This window comes from Megascapheus bottae, chromosome 7, assembly GCF_031878675.1.
Source record: "Megascapheus bottae isolate mThoBot1 chromosome 7, mThoBot2.hap1, whole genome shotgun sequence".
Lineage (NCBI taxonomy): Eukaryota > Metazoa > Chordata > Mammalia > Rodentia > Geomyidae > Megascapheus > Megascapheus bottae.
This window is the reverse complement of record NC_143515.1, coordinates 82246180-82264377: the sequence shown is the minus strand read 5'-3', so window position 1 is coordinate 82264377 and position 18198 is coordinate 82246180. Positions and strand designations below refer to the sequence as shown.

At 55.4% G+C, this 18198-nt stretch overlaps 1 protein-coding gene across 5 annotated transcripts in view; it reads left to right on the top strand.

The window, feature by feature from the left end:
• The window catches only part of Trappc12 (trafficking protein particle complex subunit 12), a 52885-nt gene extending 38829 nt beyond the window's left edge, over window positions 1-14056 (top strand). For 3 of the 5 annotated variants that reach the window (XM_090337522.1, XM_090337520.1, XM_090337521.1), the window contains 6 exons: window positions 2925-2997; window positions 5167-5240; window positions 7639-7737; window positions 12358-12458; window positions 13016-13103; window positions 13320-14056. In XM_090337522.1, coding sequence (XP_090193648.1) covers window positions 2925-2997; window positions 5167-5240; window positions 7639-7737; window positions 12358-12458; window positions 13016-13103; window positions 13320-13562 — 678 coding nt within the window. In that variant the 3' untranslated portion in view covers window positions 13563-14056. Of the gene's footprint in view, window positions 1-2924; window positions 2998-5166; window positions 5241-7638; window positions 7738-12357; window positions 12459-12561; window positions 12660-13015; window positions 13105-13319 lie in introns of those variants that run through there. The other 2 variants (XR_016536297.1, XR_016536298.1) reach the window with 2 other exon arrangements.
• The last annotated feature ends 4142 nt before the right edge of the window (window positions 14057-18198 follow it).

The following is an 18198-nucleotide window of genomic DNA, read 5'->3' as shown; positions in this document are numbered from 1 at the left end:
AAGGATTCGGGTTCTTGAAATATGAATGGGTTAGCATTGTGACAAAGAAGTGCTGCTGGATAAATGTGGAGCCAGACAGCTGGGTATTCATTCAAGGCCTGCCATTCTCTCACTGCTCACAGCCAGGTGGTTTGTTTTGTTTTGTTTTGTTTTTAACTAATTTTCCTTTCCTCCCTGCTTTGGGTGGGTAGTGATGGCTGCCTTGTGGAAATGGAACTGCCCGGCTTGTGCCAGGGCTGGGGACTCCAATGGCCCTTCCTCTGGCAGACCTGTTTCCAGGCAATCTTCTCCTGCACCTGCCATTGCTTTCAGAGATGAGCTCCTTCTAAGACACTTAATGAGGAATATACAAACTAGATGTTCAAAAAGCACAACAGAGCTTGGGTTCATCTGAGTGTAAGTTACCATTTGCTGTGTGACAGACTGTTCCAGAGCTCAGGCTTAAAACAGCAGTGAATATTTTTCCCTTAAAAATAATCTTTATTTGGGGAGAATTTTGGTTTTGGTAGTGGTGGTGGTGGTGGTGGTGTTTGTAGGTGTGTGTATATGTACACACCAGTCCTAGGGCTTGAACTCAGGGTCTGGGCGCTGTCCCTGAGCTTTGATGCTCAAGGCTAGCTCTCTGCCACTTGAGCCACAGCTCTACCTTCACCTTTTTCTTCATTTGGTTTGGATTTTTTTGTTGTTGTTTTTTTTAAAAAAAAAAAATTTCATTCATTGTTACATGAATCAGGTAAAGCGGACTTTTTTATATTATTTATTTATCTATTTATTTATTTATTCTTGTCAGTTATAGGGCTTGAACTTTGGCCTGGGCACTGTCCCTGAGCTCTTCAGCTCAAGGCTATCACCCTTGAGCCAAGCCCCACTTCCCGTTTTCTAGAGCTTAATTGGAGATAAGAGTCTCAGGTCCTTTTGTGCCCAGGCTGGCTTTGAACCACGATCCTCAGATCTCAGCCTCCTGAGTAGCTAGGAATGCAGGCGTGAACCACTGCGCTGGCTGGACAATGTCACCCTTTCTCACTTGCTCCCAGTTTTTTTCTCTCGCCCCCTCCCGCAAGTTGTATTAGTTCATTTTCAACACAGTGGCCAGTGGGTGTTGCTGCTGCACCCATCATTTTGGTGGTTAGCCCACTCTGGTGAGTCAGGACCTCAGTGTCTGCCTTCCAGACCCTCAAGTGGATAAGCAAAACTGTCTCAGCTACTTGGGTGCCAGTGGCTCTCACCTGTCATCCCAGCTGCCTGGGATGCTGGGGTCTAAGGGTGCAGTCAACGCCAGCTTGGGCAGGAAAGTCCATGAGAAGTAGACTTGTGGGTCAAGTGCTAGCTTTGAGGAAAAACCTCAGGGACAGTAATGAGGTCCTGAGTTAACCCCAGGATGAGCACATGCACACACGCACACACGTGGGCTGGGCTGGCATGCAGGAAGTCCTAGGTTTGATTCCTCAGCCTAGCTGGAAAAAAAGAAAAACCAGCTGAAAAGTGGCTGGGTACTGGTGGCTCACAGCTGTATCCTAGCTTCTCAGAAAGCTGGGATCAGTTAGCCAGGACAGGAAAGTCTGTGAGACTCATTTCCAGTTAGCCACCAAAAGCCAGAAGTGGAGCTGTGGCTCAAGTGATCAAGCACTAGGGGACAACACCCAGGTCCTGAATCAAGCCCAGGGCCAGGAGGGAGAGTGACGGGAGAGGGGGAGGGAGCAAGGGAGAGAAAGGAGGAAAGGAAAGAGAAAAGTAGCCCAGGAACCATGGAACTCTTGCGCGGAGCACTGGGCGCTGTCCCTGCCGCAGGTGCTGAAGTGCCTTCCCCTGCACCCGCCTCAGGAGGCTCCTGTGGAGCAAGCTGGAGCTGCTTGGTCTCCTCTGCTGTGTCAGCACCTGAGAGAGGTGGCCTTGGTTTACCAGGAGCCTGGGGAGTACAGAGCAGATGGCCTCCGCTCCCTTGCGGGCCCCTGGCCCCCTGCCTGGAGACAGGAGCTTTCTTCCCTGTCCGTTTCTGATTTCATGACTGGAAAAATGTCACTTACCTTGGTTGGAAGACCCAGGTGTGTGCTTCGTGGAAAGGAACGAGGTCGTGAGGAGGCTCTCACACAGCCTCTCCTTGATGGGCCTTGGAGACGGGTCCCCAGCCAGCCGGGCCAGTGGAGGACAGCCTCCGACCAGGGCCTTTGTGACCGTGCTTCCCCACGTTCCTCTCTAGCTCCTCTAGTTGGGGTTTTTGGTTTTTTGTTTCTGTTTATTTGGTCAGTCATGGGGCTTGAACTCAGAGCCTGGGCCTGCCCCTGGGCTCTTCAGCTCAAGGCTAGTGCTTTGCCCCCCCCCCCCCCCGACATTTTCTCCTCCTCCTGCCCTTCAAAAGTCACCTCCCACTGTGGCCACACAGCTTCTCTTTCTGGGCCACTAAAGCACAGAAACAATGAAAGACTATTAACCACACAAAGGAAACCATGCAGAGTGCCAAGATCTCTGGTACATTAAAAAGAAGACTATCCAAAATAAAGTATGACCTAGTGGTAGAGGGCTTGCCTAGCATGCAGAAAGAGTTTGATTCCTCCGTACACATAACACAGAAAAAGCCAGAAGTAGTGCTGTGGCTCAAGGAGTAGCACTCTTGAGAAAGCCCAAGGACAGTGCTCTGGTGCTGAGTTCAAGGCCCAGGACTGGAAAACATAAATAACCAAAAAGACAACCACCCCTCATTGTGGACATCAGTGACCCTCATGTGTGACACACCACCCCAGCTGCCAGCTTCCAGTGCAGAGCAGCCATCCGGTCACCGTCCAGCCCTGCAGAAGCCCGATACGCCTGGTGAACGTTCCTCAGCAGCTATTTCACCTACAGGAGGTTTCTGTGCCTAGAACACACTATGACGTGAAAATAGATGCAACAGCACTTCTCATGGTTGGTTCTTGTTTGAATGGCTGCAGATTCTGGCCAACTTGGAGCGAGGCTTGGCTGAAGACGGGGACGTGAGCAGTGTTACCCAGGAGAGCAGACAAGGTGAGTGGCCCTGCACTGAGCAGGCTCGGCTCACAGTGTGCTTCTCCCTCCCCCTTCCCCTCTGCCAGGACATCCGTACTGCAGCTGTGCCCACTGGCACATTCTTACCCCAGCCCCTCCCGTGGTCACAAACACGGGGAGGCTCTGTGCTGGGGCAGAGGCACAGCCTGGCCAGGTGCTTGAGAGGTCTTTCTCGCCCAGAAGCCCACGGCCTGCGGCAGGAAGGCACGTGTGGCACAGGTGTGAGCACACCTTGGTGGCCGTGGGGTACATTGCTGTGCTTGGAATCACTGTCACCCCACTGTGACACCTGGGTACTCAGGGCCGGCTGCACCAGCAACTCTGCCTCTTTTGGAGACTCTCAGTCTTTTTCTGCTGCTATGTGAAAGTACCTAAGACCTGAGCAATTCACAGAAGCAGAGGCTTGCTGTACCAGCACCCACCCAATGCCACCTTGCTGCATGGTATCAGGGCAGAAGGTTCTCGTGATAAGACAGAGCCAGTGTGCTCTCTCCAAACACCCTGCCTCCAGATGCTGGCAGCAGGAATTAGGGACCTCACCCTGGACAGGCACCCCACCCTCAGGCCTCCGGACTGGACAGCCTCCCCACGGACACACACCCAGCATGGGATGTACTGCTGTCTGGAGCTGGCAGTGCCACAGCTCTGTGCTGCTCTGGCAGCTGACCCAGCCGAGAGGGGCAGAGAGGGAGCCTGGGATGGAACACAAGTGGGCTGACCGTGGCAGCAATGGGTCAGCGATGGGCCAGCAAGGCCCCAGGGTGAGCAGGGGACCCGCTGGCCTTCAGTGCCCAACACTCTGGCCCCTCCTGGGCCGGCAGTAAGCCCTTGAGAAGCCCATGTGGCTGCCGAGGTGGGAGACACAGCAATGAGCATGGGTGTGTGTGTGTGTGTGTGTATGTACATGTATGTGCACACACTGTGCGTCTGACCTTCGATGATGGAATTATAGTCATGAATACTGTCTAGAGAAGATCTCAGTCACAACAAACAGGTTCCCAGGAGAGCCTGAGCTAGGGAGCCTGCCAAGGCCCTCAGACGGCCCCCGAGCCCGCCGTGTTGTGAAGAAAACTGGCTTCCCTGACTGGCATCTTGATACAGATCCCGGAGAAGGGGAGAATTTGTGAAGTGCATGCCTGTGAATGGCTGAAAGGCCAAGTTCCAGCTTCTCAAAATAAGCTCAAAAATAAGCTATTTGGGAGATGTGAGGATGGTGCCCTAACCCGTGTCCAAACAAAAACAGCTGTGAGTCTCTTGCCTCTACTTAAACAACAAAAAGCCAGAAATGGAGGTGAGGCTGAAGCGATAGAGGGGTGGCTTCTTAGGGGTTGATAAATGCTGAGGATCAAGACTTCAGGCAGCCCTGAGAGGAAAGTCGGTGAGACTTTGCCAAAAGCCAGAAGAAGAGCTGTGGTTCACACTGCTAGCCTCAAGCTGAAAAGGCCACAATTAACAACAACCACAAACCCAGAACCTCGGGAAGCTGCCACTGGGCACATAATAGGAAGTGCAGCTGAGGCAGCTTGCCCCCTGGTCCCTGCTGGCGTGGCCCTGCTCTCCCGCCAGCCGGGTCCACAGGCAGGGCAGGCCTGGCAGGTGGACAGTTAGCTGGCCTCCCCAGGTCAGCTTCCGTATGTGTCCAGACACCTTCTCAGAAGACCTAAGCCGTGAGCAGATGGCAGTGCTGTGGCAGACTCGTTCTTGTTTTGTTTCTTGGGACCTGAGCCTTGTCCATGAGCCACTTTGCACTCAGTGCTAGTGCCCTGCTACTTGAGCCACAGCTCCACTCCTGGCTTATTTCTGTGTAATTTATTTGCGATAAGAGTCTCACAGACTTTCCTGCCCTGGCTACTTTTGAACCATGGTCCTTGGATCTCAGCCTCCTGAGTAGCTACAATTACAGGCGTGAGCCATCAGTGCTTGGCTGGTTCATTTTCCTAGGGTTCATGATTGGAGTATCTGATCTTTGAGGAAATGCCTTATTCTTTTCTGTATCCTCTGTATGGAGCCCACTGTCCTGAATGCACTATTCTCTGTCTCCAGGGAAGCACAGCAGATTAAACACTCGGGTTAAACCCCCTGACAAAACAAGAATGCCTGGCCCAGGGTTGGTTTATTTACATGCTCACAAGCCACTTTCTCCCTCAGCGTCCATTCGGCTGTGGAGGTCTCGTCTGGGCCGTGTGCTGTACTCTGTGGCCAACTGTCTACTCCTGATGAAGGTAGGAGGAGTCAGGGCATCTTGCTCGAGTTCTGGGAGACGATGTCACAGAAGTCACAGGGAGTGAGGCCATGCTGGGTGCTGGGCATTCCATGCGAAGGTGGGCAGCCTGCCTGAGCAGAGTTCATGACACTCCGCTAAATGCACTGTCGTTTCTGGAGAAGGAAATTTCCACCAAAAGCAGAGTGTACATGATCAAATGACTTTGTGCACGCAGGAGTCTAAATGATTTGATTAGAATGGCACATTCCCTCCCTACTTTCCGTACGCTCCATCTGGAAAAGGCGTCCTTTGTCCTCCCCGCCGTCATGAGGGCGGTATCTCTCCTCTCTGTTTGGTTTCTGATGCCATGGCAGCTGAAGTCAGGCTTCCTTCCAGACCCACTGGTGAGGACTGTACCACGCCTGCCACCCAAGGGGCCAGCGTGAAGCAGCGAGGAGCTGAGCTGAGCTGTCAGTCACTTGTTTTTCTAGTCTGTTCTGGCAGGTCCTGCCAGCCTCTGCAGCCGATTTTCAAATGAAGCACATTCCTGGCTCGCCTCCGGCTCCAGGCCCGGGTGTCCTGCTGCCAGCTGCAGACACTGAATCTGCCAGCAGCAGACATCCCACAGTAGTGCCAGTAACACCTGCTGGGCTGCTGAGACAGCCCACACCCTCCCCCCACACAAGGTCACGCCACTCAGCCACTGTGGCCCCAGGTTGCTCTTTCTGCAATGGCTGCCCAAGCGCCAGAGCTGTGGAGGTGGCCAGTGTTCAGGCTCAGTGGCCTGCTGCCAGCTCACAGGCCAGGCCAGCCCCAGCACCACACCATTGGTCAGGGAGGGGCTGGAGAAGCGGAGCAGATGGGAGAGGTTGCATCTGTCCGTCATAGCGGAAGGACATTATTTTCCCTGAAATCCCTCCTGACTCTGACATTCACGCTGCTGTGCCTCGTGCTTCATCCCAGTTAACAAAGGGAAACGCCCATTTTCAGGAGCTCATGTTTTGCTCAGAATGAGGCTTTTCTTCCCTCCCCACTCCTGTGGCAGCTCCATAGGCCCAGGGCCTGCAGCACCTTCCCCGCTGCCCCTGCCCTCAGCCCCAGCCTAGGCTGCCCTCCCTCCCTTCCTCCCAGCAGCCTGTGCAGTCCTCGGGGAGGGATGCCCAGCACTGCCAGGCTGGACTCCACGCCCAGGTGCCAGTGGAGAAGCGCCTGTCTTTGTTGTGCTCTAGTGACAGCGCCTGACTCAGAGCCACCCAGGCTCTTAAGTGCAAGAGATTCTTCTCTCCAGTGAACCACCAGAAAACCAGAAGTGGGGCTGTGGCTCAAGGGGTAGGACAGTAGCCTTGAGCTGAAGAGCTCAGGGAAAGTGTCCAGGCCCAGAGTTCAAGCCCCACAACCGAAAAAAAAAAAAAAAAAAAAAAAAAACTTTGACTATGAATAGCATTTCACTTGAAAGTTTAACTTGGTCTTTCATTGTCATGAGTGAAAACTGAAGTGGACAATCGAAGCGTATGTCTTCTTCTGCCACCTAGTGAGCATGCCCAGTACAGCCGGCGTAGGTTCTCAAGGGAGAGACACCTGAGCTAACAATGGATACATGTTAATTTAACTTTACTGATGAAACAACCACTCATAAGTTCCTGCCCTGAGTTTCTGCACAACCCTGTGTGACAAGGCCCTGGAAAGCCCCACGCCACTATGTAGGCAACACATCTTGGGGTCCCACCTAGCCTCAGGTACCTTCAGCACCGAACACAGAACTTCTCCCCCACTCCTCACCCCACAGGATGCCTCTCCCTCACTCCTCACCCCACAGGAAGCCTCTCCCCCACTCCACAACCCACAAGATGCCCCTCCCCTACTTCTCACCCCCCAGGAGGCCTCTCCCCACTCCAGATCCCATAGGACGTCTCCTGAGTAGCCAGGCACAGAAGGACCTGAGACTCTCATCTCCAGTTAACCTCTAGAAAACAGGAAGTGGGGCTTTGCTCAAGGGATAGAGTGGTAGTCTTGAGCTAAAGAGCTCAGGGACAGCATCCAGGCCAAGTTCAAGCCTCATGACCCACAAACAAAAAAAAAAAAAGGATGGGGCATGGCTCCAGCCTTAATAACTACCCTCCCAAAAGCTGGTTTCTGGTATAGAGGTTGAAAACAGTAAAGATCACCAGTATTGATAACTTTGGCCAAAAACAAAAACAGAGAGAGCAGGAGACCCAGTCTGGCTGGCTCCTGAGCTGCTGCTGAGAGGCGGAAGGAGCGGCAGTGACCATTGCTTGTGTCCGGTTGGGCCCTGCCCCGCCCCTCTGTGTCACACAGAGCTCAGTCCAGGTTCCCTGTGGCTGGGGGAGGGGGTCCTCCCCACCCTGCTGGCTTGGTGTGCAACCTGTGGCTCACCGCGCTGGGGTCTGGTCCTGCAGGACTACGTGCTGGCCGTGGACGCCTACCGAGCTGTCATCGAGTGTCACCCGGAGCAGGAGCCGCAGCTACTGAGTGGCATCGGCCGGATTCTTCTCCAGGTACCCACGCGGGTGCACTCAGACGCACCTTTCACCAGGACGGCACCAGTGCCAACTTAGATGTGGGGGAGTGTGTGCCGCAGAGCAGGGGCGAGGGGAGGCTGGGCGCGTGCCTGGGCCCTGTAGCTGGCCATACTTGACAGCTGAGATGTCCCCAGAGCAGCCTGTTCCCTGGGCTTGCTGCTGCGGGAAGGAGCAGAAGTGGCCAACCTGCACAGGCAGATCTTCCAGGCCAGAGGTCAGCAGCGTCTTGTTGCCCTCAGCTCCAGGAGTAGCTGCAGCGGTCTGGCCCTCCCCCGCCTGCCACGGCAGGCTCGGGGCTCCATACCCCAGCACCCTGCCTAGTTCCCTGCCGCTCCTGTGCCCTCTCCTGGGGACTCGGAAGCTCATCTCCATCTGGGGCAGTGAAGGTCAGAGCAGCACTTGTCTAGCTCTCGAGTCCTCCCTTCAGATGGACGCGATGAAGAAGAGACCGGGCACAGGTCTCTGAATCATCCACACATCCTTTGTGAGGAGCACCCCTCACCCCGTCCACTCACTTCTGCCTGACTGGCTCCACCATCCTAGATCTTTGGCTCAAATCCGAAGTGCCATCACTACACACAACACCACAGTGGCTTTTGTGCTACCCTGCGCATGGACCAGGGCTTTGGTAGAACGTGGACACAGCTGTGCAAAGGTAGTCTCACCCTCCAGGCAAAAAGGAGCAGGGTCAGCTTCATTACTAAAAGCACCTCTAGGAGGGCAGGGCCACCGAGGGGGCCCGGGATGGGGAAGGTCCGGGGACAGAACAAGTGGAGTGGGAAAGCGGAGGAGAGGTGTGGGGAGGCACATGCAGAGAGGAAGGTCAAGAGGCTGGGGAGAGCGGCCTGGGGGTGGCTCTGCAGGGGGCACACCCTGAGCTTGCCAGACGAAGAAAACTGCATAAGAAAAGAAGAGCACGCTGACCTCACTGGACAGCCACAGCGCTCTGCCGTCCCTACCCTGGAAATGAGGACACTCACTCTGAAGTAGTAAGGGGAGAGCGCCAGGCTCATGTACGTGGTATGCATGGAGGGAGGGCCACAATTGTACAGTTAACACATACTGATCTCAGAAGGATAAACTCACCAGCTGCTCAGCATACTGAGATCTGAGGATACCAGTTCAAAGCCAGCTCAGGCAGAAAACTGTGAGACTCTTACCTCCAATTAACCGGCAAAAAGCCCTAAGGAGAACTGGCTCAAATGGAAGCACACCAGCCTGGAATAAAAAAGCTAAGCAAGAGCATGAGACCCTGAATTCAAGCCCCAGTACTGACACCATAAAAAGAAGTGGAAGAGGAGAAGAAGTAATACAGCTTTCAAACAAGTGTCTCCTGGCGTGGCAGAGAACCGCCTCCCTGTGGAGCAGAGGTCCCGAATGCATCTCAGTGACAGACTCAGGCGCTGCCAGCAGAGCTCACATGAACAACCAGGAAGCTGTCCTGGCTCAGGACTCAGCACGGCAGCCCGGACGTGGAGAGAGGTTCCCTATTGTGTCCTCAAGCCCCTGGCTGGACGCCAGAGCCATGAGCAGAGAGGGAAACGTGCCGAATGGACTTCACCAGAAGTAAGATGCTTCCAAGCCTCAGGAACCACCATGAGGAAATGAAATGGCACCTACAAAATGGAAGAGATGTGCAAGTCCTAGATGTGCGCAGAGATATCTGGAAGCTGTGAAGACCCTTCGCCACTGCTGGGAAGAGAACGATCGCACCTGTTGCACACAGAAAGCTCCCCTGGGGCACACAGGCCTGTGATGAGGGCTGAGGTGCTCGGGCCAGGCATGAGGATTTTTGCTCCACTGGTTTAGCAAGATTCTTGCTAAGATTTTTCAGAGACTGAGGGACATCAAAGGTGTCTTTGTCAGACCAAGAATTTGGACACCTGAGATGAAGCCAGTAGAGGCCATCAGAATGTGGTCATTCCACCTGGAGCCTGAGGGCCCCCAGCCAGGCAAACGATAGGAAGAAAGGAGTCCCATGCTAGCCTAGGTAAAGTACCTCTCTGGATCTATCTGAAAGTAAAGTGGAAAGGCCCGTGGACAGGGCTCAGGAAGTAGAGTGCCTGCCTGGCAGCCACGGAGTCCTGATTCATACTCCAATATTGCCAAAATGATACCCAGAGGCTGAGCGAGCAAGCGAAAGACTGGACAGGAGTGCTGGTCCTGTGTGGCCAGGGGTCGGCCTCGGGCACAGCAGGATGAGGAGCTGAGGAAGGACCACGCCACGGCCGCAAAAGAGAAAAGAACCTGGAGGCTTCTATCACTACCTGCTGTGCAGTGACCGGGGCCTGTTGGTCACAGCACCCTGAGTTTCCTGATCAACATGCTCCCCCCGCACTGTCCCCAAAATGTGCACCCTGTCCCTTTGTCTAGAAAACAGGAGGTGGCCTCGGCCCTGCAAGGGCTCCAGGTCGGCAGCACGGCGAGGAATAACCGCCATGAGCGAGGACAGGGAGAGGGAGACTGGCAGGTGAGGGCAGAGCCCACAGTGGAGCCAGCCATGTACAGATCCAGTCACACGGAAGCTTGACGTCCAGACCGCCGTCCAGAGACTTGTGAAGACAAGGGGAGACCTCACTCCAGCCCCTGACCACTCAGGGCTGTGGAGGCAGTGAGCACTTGCTCTCCGTGCCACAGATTCATCTCCTCCGTTCACTGCAGCAGCGCCTCCATCGTCCTGCAGAGCAGGACTTCTCTCTGTGGACAGCTGCAGGATGCTAGGGCCTTGCTGCCGTCTGGCCACTGGACTTCGGCACTCAGCAAGTAGGGAGCAGTCTGGAGGCTGGAGCCGTGCAGGAAGAAGTGGAGGGCACTCGGGAAGGGCGGATCTGCAGACAGGACAGAGGGAGCAGGGGAAGCAGGCCGAAGGCTGAGACACAGAAGGTAAAGGTGGAGTCTAAATCCACACAGGTAGCGGCTTGGCGAAGAAGCGTGCCCCGCCCGTGGACCCCTCTCCCAGCTGCTCTCTCAGGACCTCTAGAAACCATCTTGAAGAAAGAATCCTCGTCACTTTTAAGTGTAAAGTTTTTAGAAATGAGTTCATTTGCTGGTGGTTTTTTACTGTTACAACCAGAAAACAGGGAGTTATATTCAACCATCTTGAGTGCAGGTTTAGCATGCCCTAGGTGGGGTTAGTTTAATATCCACAATGAAAAGCACACCACACGACGATTTAGAGTCTCACTTGTGCACTTAAGTGTCTTACATGTGGTTTTCTAGTAGAATTGTTTCCTAAGGAAAACCCACTCCTTGCTGGGCTCACGCCTGTAATCCTAGCTACTCAGGAGGCTGAGATCTAAGGATCACGATTCAAAGCCAGCCTGGGCACTAAAGTCTGTGAGACCATCTCCAGTTAACTCCTAGAAAACCAGACGTGGTGCTGTGGCTCAAGGGGTAGAGTGGTTGCCTTGAGCTGAAGAGCTCAGGGACAGTGCCCAGGCCCAGAGTGCAAGTCCCATGACCGATTTTAAAAAAAGAAAAGAAAAGCACTCCTTCATCTTTACTGTTAGAGCTGTGTCCACTCTGTGACACTAGAGTCCAAGTCCAGGTTTCCGTGATAGGTGGTGTGGGTGCTCCAGACTTCTGAGCAGGTGACTGGTGCCCTCCTAAGGGAGATTTACCTCCGGTGTGAAGCTGGAACATGGCCTGAATCACTTTCCTTAGTGTGCCGCTACTGGAGCTTGAACTCAGGGCGGGCACCATCCCTCAACATTTTCACTCAAGGCTGGTGCTCTACCACTTGAGCCACAGTGCCACTTCTGGCTTTTTTGGTGGTTAATGGGTGATGCCAGTCTCATGGGCTTTCCTGCCCTGCTGGCTTTGAAGTGAGATCCTCAGATCTCAGCCTCCTAAGTAGCTAGGGTTACAGGCGTGAGCCACCAGCGCCCGCCCTTGAGCCTTCTCCATGCCAGGGGTCTACCACCTGAGCCACAGCACCACCTCCAGCTTGTTCTGTATATGAGGTACCAAGAAATTGAGCCCAGGGCTTCATGCATGCTGGGCCATTGCTCTACCCCTAGACCATGCCCTGTGGTTTTACGGTGACTTAACTTCCGTTCCACGTGTCCTATACATCCCTGCCTTCCCCAACAGAAGTTGCTGCCTGGCCAACATGCAGAATCCTCCAGTTCTGAGAGAACATGAGGGGGTCTATTTACTGTCTAACTTACCAGGGGCTGCCAAGGTGACTTAGGGGTAGAGAACTTGCCTCGCATGCAGGAAGCCCCGGGTTCAATTCCTCAGTACCACATAAACAGACAAGTAAAGAAATAACATTAAAAAGTAAATACAACAACATACTTCTGGGATTTTTTTGTTTGGTTGGGTTTTTTTTTTCTGATTGGTCGTGGGGCCTGGGCGCGATCGCTGAGCTGAGCTGTTTAACTCAAGGCTACCCCTTGAGCCCAGCCCCGAGATAAACTGGAAATAAGAGTCTCCCAGATTTTAGTGCCCAGGCTGGCTTTGAACCACGATCCTCAGATCTCAGCCTCCTGAGTAGCCAGGCATGAGCCCCCATGCCCAGCATTCTCACGTTCATTTTTGTTGTTTTAAATCTAACTTGTGAACCAAAGTGATTAGTTAATTTTGTCAAAGCAGATTGGAGACATCAAAACCGCTGAGAAATACTTTGAAGAGGTTGAGAAGGTGGCACAGAAGTTGGATGGTCTGCGGGGTAAAACGATGGTCTTGATGAACAAGTAAGTGCTTTGAGGTGGGATCTGAGCGCCCTCTCCGCGCCCCACCAGTGCTCAGAGCAAGGCCTGCCCGTCTGACTCTGACAACCACAGCCTGCTCTTTCAGTTAGGAAACTCCTGGGGCCGCCGCACACCGTGTGAACAGTTGAATGCTGCTGGTGTTGTGAGACTGTTGTTGCAGCCACTCAGCCCCAGATAAAGTGGGTAATGCACAGCTTCGGCCCATGCTCACCACACAGCAGGGCAGGCCTCCAGAGGAGGGCAAGTTTGGGCAGGGGGTGGTAGGTGCCAGTCCTGAGGCTTGAACCCAGGGCCTGGCAGCTGTCCTTAGGCTTTCTCAAGGCTCTACCACTTGAGCCACAGCTCCACCTTCAATCGTTGGCTCGTGGACTCTCCGGCCTGGACTGGCTTCCACTGTGACCCTCACATCACACCCCTAGCAGAGGCTGGTTGTCGGTGGAGGCCGTGCTGAGCAGCCAGCCCCCGACATGCACTGTGTGTGCCCTGGGGCTGGGCTCTCTAGCTCACACCCTACCTGTCCCTCACCGCCCCCCCGCCAGAGCCTTCCTGCACCTCGGCCAGAATAACTTTGCAGATGCCCACCAATCCTTCACAGAGATTCTGAAGATGGACCCCACAAATGCAGTGGTAAGACGCCTGTGTGGAGGTGGATTGAGCCGTACAGGGCCCTCGGCCTGCCGCTGAGAGCAAATGCTGGAACGCCAGGCCCCACCCGCTTCAGTCCCAGGCACCGCAGCAGCCTGGGGCCCTGGACGGGCCCCGGACCCCTGTGCCACCCACTGCTCTCCTCTCCTCTCCTCTCCTCTCCTCTCCTCTGCTCTCCTCTCCTCTCCTCTCCTCCAGGCCAACAACAACGCCGCCGTGTGTCTGCTGTACCTGGGGCAGCTCAAGAACTCCCTGCGGCAGCTGGAGGCCATGGTGCAGCGGGCGCCCGGGCAGCATCTGCACGAGAGCGTGCTCTTCAACCTGACCACCATGTATGAGCTGGAGTCCTCCCGGAGCACGCAGAAGAAACAGGGCCTGCTTGAGGCCGTGGCCAGCAAGGAGGGGGACAGCTTCAACACCCAGTGCCTCAAGCTGGCCTAGGCCTCACCCACGGCCTGCGGAATGCCTTCTCCAGGCTCACAGGTGGGCAAGGGGCCTGGTGAGGGAGCCAGGCAGTGGCTCCACCATCCAGCCAAGGAGGACCACAGAGAACACAGGCTGGGCATGGGGCGTGTGGACAGTTCCTGCCTGAGAGCCGGGACCCTTGCTGTGAACTCCCAGGGGAATGTAAAGCGCCTGAGCCAGCCTCCTGAACGAGTCGCTTCTCCAGGCTCCGTGCAGCCTGCGGGCAGCAGATGCAGGCACCCGCGCCCACCCCAGGCCGGGCACAGGGGCCACAGCTCCTGGGTCGGCAGATCGGAAGTAGGCCTCCTCCCGAGCCAGGCCGGGCCAGGCCCCCCACCCCGAGCGACTTCCTGTGCAGGTGGTTGTGCACGGTCTAGGACAGAAGAGGAAAGCACTGCTGTGAACAGAGCCCTGGATCTGCTCAGCGGCTTCTCCCTCGTCATAAATAAAATGCCCTGCGTGTTTCCTGAGCCAGGTATCCCACGAGGAATGGCCACTGACAGTCGTGCCCAAGAGAGGAGGTGGGGCCTCCTCAGTGGGTGAGGCTGAGTGGACTTGGGAGTATCTGCACTGGAGGAGAGCCACTGACACAGTGTGCCACCACGCCACACCATGTGACTGACACGCTGACCTCCACCCCACACCATGTGACTCACACGCTGACCTCCACCCCACACCATGTGACTCACACGCTGACCTGCACCCCACACCATGTGATTCACACGCTGACCTGCACCCCACACCATGTGATTCACACGCTGACCTGCACCCCACACCATGTGACTCACACGCTGACCTGCACCCCACACCATGTGACTGACAGGCTGTCGGCCACCCCCCACGAGCAGTGGGCCAGGCCGGGCCCACGCTGTCTGGAGGCCACCGCATCCTGACAGTGGAGCAGCTGGCAGCCCCATGCGGCTGGGCCTCGGCGCTGTCTCTTAGGGAGAGGTGCTCACGGGAGCAGACCTGAGGCCTGTCATGTGCCACTTGTGTTGGCAGAAGAGGCCCTCGAGCTGCACGGACAGCTGCTGGCGTGGCTCGTGGGCCCTACAGACCCGCACTCACTCCCTGTGCTAGGCACACAGGGCCTACCCTCCCATGGGCCCACCAAGCCCTCACTCAGCTTGTCACGCACCACACACACCTGCCAAAGCCCTGCTCCAGCCCTGCGCTGTGCAGAGACCGGGTGTCCAGGCCACACCTGCAGTGACAGGTAACAGGAGCCTCCTGCCCTGAGGAGGCTGTCCCGGGGCTCGACACAGTCAGTGTGCCAAGGCCACCCTCTCCAGGCAGAATGTAGCTCACAAGTTTTAGTTTTTTCTTCATGGGCGAAGGAGGCTCCACCGCCTCCATAACGAAGTCCCCTGTATCTGGAAGATGTAGGCTAAGAGATACACAAGCATACACAAGCTAGAATAAAAGAGGGGCCGGGAGTTTGGCCTAGTGGTTAAAGTGCTTGCCTAGCATGCATGAAGACCCGGGTTCAATTCCTCAGTACCACATACATAGCAAAAAGCCAGAAGTGGTGCTGAGGCTCAAGTGGTAGAGCCCTAGCTCAGTGCTCAGGCCCTGAGCTCAAGCCCAGGACCGGCAAAAAAAAAAAAGATGCACAAGAATACATGCACGTCCTCTGCCCTCAGGCTGGAGATGATGCTCTGTGCTGGGGGATGGGGGAGCGAGCCATAGACTACCACGCGCGCACGCACGCGCACGGTGAGTGCCGCCCCCCTGAGACCTGAGACTCAGGATGACAGGCTGTTGTCAAGGTTTCCATGCTGATATGTGACACTGCCCAGGGCAGGACAGGTGGAGTGCAGGGAAGGCTTTAGGGCTGTGCTGATGTGGTTGTTGGCATGTCACACACACACACCTGTCACAGGGAGAGAGGCTGCACAAGGAAGCAGGTCTGTGGCTCACACAGCTGGACGATTGGGAGGCGAGTGTGGCAGCCACCAGGTGGCAGGACTGCGAGACCCTCGGGTCACCAGGGCCAGAGGGCAGACGCCTGGGTGCCCAGGCCTTCCCGCCTGGCTGATGGTGCCACAGCAGCTTGCCACAAAAGCAAGAAACGGCTCAAAGCATTGCGCCCTTTCCAGGACTGAGCGCGCAGCCCAGCCGCTGCATCTGCAGGTTCTCCACCTGCGCGCTGAGAGGCGCGGGAGCCCACACCCACCTCCGGCTCGGCCCCCAACCATAGGTCCTGCAGATACGCCTGTTCCTGGGCCATTCCCTGGGCTGTCCGCACCCCCAGAGCCTCCCCAGAGCACAGCCACAGAAGTTTCCCCACACACTCCCTTCCTCCCCTGGCCTTCAGCACACACACCCAACACGCACATGCAAGTGCCCTGGCCTCGGATAGCCTGCTGGATGCAGCCGCCTCACTGTCCTCACACGGAAGGAGCAGGGCTGGCTGCTGGCACCCCGCGCTGGAAACAGACCAGTGCGTGCAGTCGCCAGCTGGCGGTCCTCAGAGCCAAACCTCGGCTGGGACACCAACAGCCCCGGCAGTACTTGTCCTTCCTTTGTCCCATTCTAAACTAGACGCACCCAGCTCTGTAAGCTCACTGAGGTTGGCACAGCACGGCCTCACTGGCCCCAGACCCTCGGGAAGACTTCACATGCCACCATCAGGGAGACCACCAGGGTTCTTGGTTCTCTAATATTCTTTTATTTAAAAAACAGTTCTTAAAGCTAGGTGCCAGTGGCTCACGCCTGTAATCCTAGGTACTCAGGAGGCTGAGATCGGAGGATCGCAGTTCAAAGCCAGCCCAGGCAATACAAAGCCAAGAGACAATCTCCAATTAACCTCTAGAAACCAGGAAGTGGGCCTGTGGCGCGGGGTGGGGCAGTAGCCTTGAGCTGAAGAGCTCAGGGACAGCGCCCAGGCCCAGAGTTTAGGCCCAACAACTGACCAAAAAAAAAAAAAAAAGTGATGTTTCTAAAACCTCTTACATAATAGACTTTCTAAAAGAAAATGGTTCTTAGAAAAAAAGCTCCAGATTCCATTTAACATTCTGAAAGCATGACAAGAGCCAGATTCCTCTCACATCTACCTCCCAGCCATCTACCCGCCTGTCCACCCACTGACACATCTATCTACCTACGTGTCCACCCACCACCCACACAGCCAACCACCTACTTGTCCACCCACTTATCCACCCACCTACACAGCCAGCCACCCACCCAGCTGCCTGCCTCCCAGCCATCCATCCAGCTACCTCCTACCCATCTACCAGCCTATCTGCCCAGCTGCCTGCTTTCCAACTTACCTTCCCCCTTGCCCCATTACCCACGCGTGCACGTGTGTGTGCACACGTGTGTGTAAACCCACATCCACGCACCCTCTGCCCATCCATCTGCCCCTACCAGCATCAACAAAAAGGAAAGGCAAATGTGACGCTGTGATTAGAAAACAGCTCAGCTATGAGAAGGGGTCCCCTCCTCAGACACCAGGGCCTCTGGGTATCATCGCCTCCACATGCACCCTCACCGGCCTCGCTGCGTTGATGGAGAGCACTGAGGCTCAGCTCGTGGTCAGAGTGAAGGCGGGGCACAGGGCTACCTGCCCCCTGCCTGGTCACGCAGCGCCCGGTTGGCATTTCTCTGTGAACTCTTGATTTGTTTAAAGCGTTATTTACCATGCCAGTTATCCCAGCACAGGAGACACACTGAGGCAGGATGCCCAGTTCAGAACCAGGCTGGAGTGCAGAGATCGACACCATCCCAGGAGCAAATCAAGTACACACTGATGTCCAGTACCCACTCCAGTGGTGGGTGCTGGGGGCGGGGGGCCCGTGATGTTCACAGTGACATCCGCCAAGCAGCCCCTAAAGAAATGTGCTGGGGCGGGGTGTGGTGGCTCATGCCTATAATCCCAGCTACTCAGGAGGCTGAGATCTGAGGATCACGGTTCAAAGCCAGCCCAGGCACTAAGAAGGTCAATGAGAGAGACTCTTCAATTAACCACCAGAAAACCAGAAGTGGGCCTGTGGCTCAAGGGGTAGGGTGGTAGCCTTGAGCTGAAGAGCTCAGGGACAACACCCAGGCCCAGAGTTCAAGTCCCATGACCGCCCCCCCCCCCAAAAAAAGGAATGCGTTGGACCCCACTGGAAGCCACATGGTCAAGCGCAAGGTTGAGGCGGCATGCTGGCACAGGCCTGTAAAAGAAGCACTCAAACGCAGAGGGAGGAAGATGAGCTCCACACTGGGTACAGAGCAAGGCGTGGCATCAAAATAACCAAATGACGACAGAGGTTTGCCGTGCGCTGTGCAGGTAAACAAAGCAACACTGAGAGAGTCAACAGTGAACACTCATTTATCCACTGATAGGAAGGCTGTCCTGGGGATTTGAACTCAGGCTTCATACTTTCCCAGCAGGTGCACTACCGAGTGACCAAGAACTGTAAACACTCTTATATTTTAAAACACTATTTTAGGGCCAGGAGTGTGGCCTAGTGGTTAAAGTGCTTGCCTAGCATGCACAAAGACCTGGGTTCGATTCCTCGGTACCACAAACATAGAAACAAGCCGGAAGTGGTGCTGAGGTTCAAGTGGTAGAGCTCCAGCCTTGAGAAAGTCCAAGGACAGTGCTCAGGCCCTGAGTTCAAGC